The following is a 5,821-nucleotide window of genomic DNA, read 5'->3' as shown; positions in this document are numbered from 1 at the left end:
TTTTTTCCCCCTTATAGCTAGAAATAGTTTTGTAAAGTACTATGAGAATCTCATTATTCCCTATCATTTTTAACTATATATGTATTATTTATTTATGTCTAGAACTCGATTATTTAATAAGTATGTCAATTAATTGAATATCTTTAGAAAATTCACTAGTACGCATATCAAATCATATTTAAGTACTATACTAGTGCTTTGCTATTGCCACCACAATCAAATTTAACTGATTGTAATCATGACAAATTTGATATACAATCATGCAAAGATTATAAAAGTGTATCCCTATCTCCTACCCAAGTTAATAATTTTTATTAATTAGTTCTAAACATTCCAAACAGTAAATCACCTCCCAGTTTCATTATATTTCACAATTCAATCATTTATTGGAAAATTAGAATAAAGCAAAAATTAATAATAATAAAAAATAAAAAAAAAATTATAGATGATGTGCAAAGTCGATCCCTAAAAGTTGGTTAAACTCTAAGATAAGATATTTCTACGCTTTTATGACCATGTCAAAAATTACAATCTTCATGATTCTCTCTCGATTTCTCTGTATCTCTTTTTCACATCTTCACTAATTCTCATTGTTGAAAATTTGTTCCATTACGTCTTTCATCATTTTGGTACCAAAACTTAACAGTTCCCCTCAACCAATCACCACCATTCTCTATACCCACTGCCACCACCTTCAATAACCAGAGCTTATCAAAATTTCTCGTTGTGAAATTAATTCTTGCATCATCAGAATATTAAAAAATATATATATTTAACTTAGTCCTCCGAAAAAGGGTATTTCTATGGTTAATATTAATAATTGGAGATAAGTCGTCAGTCGAACAAGAATGGAATATAAAGACAACTCGTCAGTCGGACAATGATTCGTTATTGTATTACGCATTTGGGAACTAAAACCATCGATAAGCCTACAAAATTGACCTGACTGCAAAATTTGACCCAGACAAGAGTTTATTTTCCCACTCAACTTTTGCTTGATTTTAGCTTCGACTCAATTAAGTCCACGCAAATCCATGTGCATCTCTTATGTTTTTATGTAATAATTTCATTTCAAAATCGATAATTACTAATAAATTTTGCTGGAGAATTGATTACATTTTTTGTGCAATGGACAGTGGACCAATGCGAAGTAAATATCCGTCATTCTGCCCTTATTTCTATACCTAACATTTCCTCTACACAGAGAAATGGTTTTCTACAATTCAAGAAAACATTTGGTTTTCTACAATTCAAGAAAACATCTGGTAGCAATTATTCTGGTCATAATCGTGGTCGGAACTTCGCTGGAATGGGTTTTGGGTCAAAATTGCGGCTGTCCTCCGAACTTCTGCTGCAGCCAATATGGTTACTGTGGCACTAGGTGCAAGGCCGGCTATTGATGGTTGATGCATATTTTATGAATTTCTAGAAGATTCTAGAATTGCTTGACAAGAATATCCTATAATTGCTTGGCAAGCAAGAATAATAAAAAATCAGAATTATCTAGAATTCACTAAAGAAACTTGGGCAACAAGAAAGTTTCTGTGGTTGGTAGGCACATGTAGAATTATCTACAAGAAATCATATGTAAGTTATGATATATAAATAGGGCATAAGTCTCTCATTTGTATGTAAGCAAAAGTCATTGTCATTCTAATTAATTTCCTTTGTCCTACCCACTTTGTCTACTACATCACTTTCTATCAAAATCTTTCATACTACTAACTTCCAACAAAAAAAAGCCAACTATTTTTTACCTCCAAAATTATCTCATACGAAACATTCTAAACCATCTAATTTAATCTTATCACTACAAGAAAAATCATCAGTGCTATCAGAGCCAGGTTCGATTGATATTGGGCGTAATAAGATATTATGGCAGACGCTTTCCGTTCATCCATACCTAATCCAACATTTAATGGAGACAACTATGACTTTTGGTCCATCAAGATGAAGACCTACTTTTGTGCGCAAAATTTATGGGATGTCGTCAATGATGGGTATATTAACCCAGATGACATTTCCACTCTATCTACCGCACAAAAGAAGGAAATTAAAGAGAATCAACAAAAAGATTCTCTAGCACTACTTGCTCTACAAATGAGCTTGACGGGCACTTATTTTACAAGAATCATGGGAGCCAAAACTGCAAAAGAAGCTTGGGATAAATTGAAGGAGGAGTTTCACAACAGCGACGAGGTACATACTTATCGTCTTCAAACTTTAAGAAGGAATTTTGAAAATTTAAAAATGAAATATTTTGAAACCACGAAAGATTATTATTCAAGACTAAATGAAATAGTAAAACAATTAATAACTTATGGAGAAGATGTTCCTCAAAAGAAAGTCGTTGAAAATTTTTTAATTACTTGCACAGAAAAATATGATCCAATTATTGCAACTATTGAGGATTCAAAAGATATAGATAAGTTAACAGCTGCAGAATTAATGGGTTCACTAGAAGTACATGAAAAAAGATTAGAAAGGCGTTATGAGATTCACACGAAAAACGTATTCCAATCTAAAGTTAATATGCGGTTTCAGAAATTTAAAGAAGGTGGGAGAAAATTTAAAGAAAATTGTAAAAATGAAGAAACTCAAGGAAAAGAATTTGATAAAAGTAGCAAGTATCCTTCATGTGGTATATGTAAAAGAAAAAGTCATTTTTCATGTGGTATATGTAAAAGAAAAAGTCATTTGGAGAATGACTGATGGTTTAAAGGAAAATCACAGTGCCGTCATTGTAAATAATTTGGTCACGACGAAAAATTTTGTCGTTCTAAACAAAATCATCAAACTAATTTCTCTGAAGAAAATGATACAGAAGGAAGTTTATTTTATGCCACTAGTAAAGAAGCATTTGATGACAAACTGGATACATAGTATTTAGACAGTGGCTGTAAAAATCATATGATGAAAGACGAAAGTATTTTCTGTAGTCTTGATAAAATTAAGGCAAAAATCAAGATCGGCAATGAAAATTTTATAGAGGCAATTGGTAAAGGTACTATTGTTGTTAACACAAAAAAGGGGCAAGAGATACACCAATAAAGTTCTCTTAGTCCCTATAATAGATCAAAATCTATTAAGTGTAGGTCAGGTGATGGAGAAATGATATACATTACATTTTGAAGGAGATTCTTGCACGATTTATGATAAGAAAGATAAATATCTTGTAATTGCAAAAGTCAAAAAGTGGGAGAACAGATGCTTTCCAATCCAATGGAGATATACAACAATGCCGAAATGATGGCACAAGTAGATGAGTCATGGCAGTGGCACAAAAGATTTGGACATTTCCACTTCCACGAATTGAAGATCCTACAGCAAACGAGCATGATGAGAGACTTACCAGTCATTAAAGAAATAGATGCATTTCGCGAACGATGTTTGCTTGGGAAACAATACCGCCAACCATTTTCGTCCAAAAAATCTTGGAGAGCTAAAAAGCCATTAGAGCTGACACATATAGAAATATGCAGTCCAATACGTACTCCATCACACGAGCAAAATAGATACTTCATTTTCTTCATTGATGACTACAGTAGAATGACATGGGTATATATCTTACGTGAAAATCCTAAGTATTTGAGATTTTTAAAAGGTTCAAAAGCTATGTTAAAAAGCAAAGTGATTGCAATATCAAAATTATCAGAAGTGATAGAGGCAAAGAATATGCATCAAATGAATTCAACAAGTTTTGTGAAGATGAAGGACTGGAGCATCAACTCACAGTTGGATACGCGCTTGAACAAAATGGCGTGTCAAAAAGAAAGAATGGGACAATGATTGAGATAGTTAGAGCTATGCTAATGGAGAAAAGCCTTCCAAAAACTTTCTGGGCAGAAGCAGTAAGCACTGCAGTCTACCTACTAAATTGATGTCCGACTAAAGCTGTGTAAGACAAAACACCAGTGAAAGCATGGAGCGGACGAAAACCATCAACAAAGCATCTCAGAGTTTTTGACAGCATTTGCTACACACACATTCCACAGGAGAAAAGAAGTAAGCTAGATAAGAAAACAGAAAAAATCAATCATTTTAGGTTATAGTACTCAATCAAAAGGCTACCGAGTATATAACCTAAGAACAAAGAAGCTGATTATAAGTTAAGATGTTAAGTTTGATGAAGATGTCACCTATAACTGGGAGACTGGTCAAGTCGAGAAAAAAACTATCAGCATCCTTACACAACCACAAAACCAAGAGGGTGATGTTGATGAGAATAATCAACCAGAGTCCCCACAGCAAGCAACAATAGAAAAACCAGTTGACTCACCAGAATTGTCACCAAGAAAGACACGAAGATTATTAAAATATATCAAAGCTACAACTTGATGATCATTGAACCTAAAAGCTATGAAGCAGCTTCAAAACAACAAGAATGGAGAAATGCTATCGATGAAGAAATAAAAATGATCGTTGGGAACTTGTAGATCTTCCTCAAGACAAAGAAGTCATAGGAGTTAAGTGGGTCTACAAGGCAAAGCTCAATACTGATCGCTCAATCCAAAAACATAAAGCAAGGCTAGTTGCCAAAGGATACTCACAATATTTTGGCATTGACTACACTGAGACATTTGCTCCAGTTGCACGTCTTGACACACTATAAGGGCGTTGATTACGCTAGCTGCATAGAAAAAGTGGAAGATTTACCAGCTAGACGTCAAATCATCATTTCTTAATGGCTATCTTGAAGAAGAAATGTATATAGAGCAACCTCAATGGTACATGGTATGAGGAAAAGAAGATAAAGTTCTTAAACTAAAGAAGGCCCTATACGAATTAAAACAAGCTCCACGAATGTATAGCAGAATAGACAATTACTTCACTGAGCAAGGATTCAGGAGGAGCCAAAGTGAACTAACTCTATACATCAAAAATCAAGGTACAAGTAGTACACTTATAATCTCTTTATATGTTAATGATTTCATTTATACTGGAAATGATGAGAAGATGATCGAGAAATTTAAGGAATATATGATGAAAACGTTCCAGATGATTGATCTGGGATTAATGCACTATTTTCTTGGGATCAAGACGGCTCAATTTGAAGATGGGATCTTCATTGCTCAGAAGAAGTATACCACTAGTCTATTAAAGATGTTCAAGATGAAGGTTGCAAAACGGTATCAACACCTCAGGCTAGCAACAAATCACTTAGAAAAGAAGATAGTACTCCAAAAGCAGGCAGTTCACAATTTCAAAGCTTAATTAGAAATTTACTCTATCTCGCAACTACAAAGCCAAACATAATGTATGCAACCAGCCTACTTTCAACATTCATGCAAAATCCAAGTCAAGTTCACTATGGAGTCATGAAGCAGATACTAAGAGACCTCCAAGGAACAAAAGACTATGGAATAAGGTATTAGTCTACGCCTAACTCAAGACCACTTGGGTATTGATGAGTGATATTTCACTCTTCATATCAATGTCATTAAGCTTATTATTTAGCTGATTCTCACGTATTTTAGAAGTGCTAACATGTGATTTTCTTGCTATTGTGAAGGATGGATAAAGTGGAGAAAACAAGGGCTAAAAGAGGCCACATGAAGGAAAGAGGCAAAAGTTGGCGAAATTGGATGAAAGGACCAAAATGTAAGAGATCCAAAGTTCGAGGACTAAAGTGCACATAATCAAAAGTTGTGTTGAAACTTGCAATGAAGATCTGAGAGTTCTAGGAGTCAATTGGATGAAGAAAGGTGTTAAAGGGATCAAATTTAATCAAGATATGATCATAAATCATTTTCCAACCGAAAAGTTTTGCACCGAGTTTTTAGCCTCATATTGAGACCCATTTTTGACATAGCAAACGATC

At 34.0% G+C, this 5,821-nt stretch overlaps 1 protein-coding gene across 1 annotated transcript; it reads left to right on the top strand.

The window, feature by feature from the left end:
• Positions 1-1,875: 1,875 nt before the first annotated feature.
• On the top strand, positions 1,876-4,338 carry LOC111392986. Its single transcript, XM_023018394.1, has 5 exons — positions 1,876-2,511; positions 3,096-3,100; positions 3,189-3,584; positions 3,656-3,851; positions 4,123-4,338. Exons 1-5 carry the CDS (start codon positions 1,876-1,878, stop codon positions 4,336-4,338), a joined length of 1,449 nt encoding a protein of 482 aa, XP_022874162.1.
• The last annotated feature ends 1,483 nt before the right edge of the window (positions 4,339-5,821 follow it).

The sequence above is a fragment of the Olea europaea genome, chromosome 4 (genome assembly GCF_002742605.1).
Source record: "Olea europaea var. sylvestris chromosome 4, O_europaea_v1, whole genome shotgun sequence".
Classification (NCBI taxonomy): domain Eukaryota; kingdom Viridiplantae; phylum Streptophyta; class Magnoliopsida; order Lamiales; family Oleaceae; genus Olea; species Olea europaea.
Note: the sequence above shows the minus strand (reverse complement) of the source record. Positions and strands in the feature narration are given on the sequence as shown.

Excerpts from the sequence above, each read along its gene's own strand:
- LOC111392986 (XM_023018394.1), top strand. The coding sequence starts at position 1,876 with ATGGCAGACGCTTTCCGTTCATCCATACCTAATCCAACATTTAATGGA. Across the intron at positions 3,585-3,655 it reads ATCTTACGTGAAAATCCTAA|AAGTGATAGAGGCAAAGAAT; the intron begins GTATTTGAGATT and ends CAAAATTATCAG. Across the intron at positions 3,852-4,122 it reads AAACTTTCTGGGCAGAAGCA|TTTGATGAAGATGTCACCTA; the intron begins GTAAGCACTGCA and ends TAAGATGTTAAG.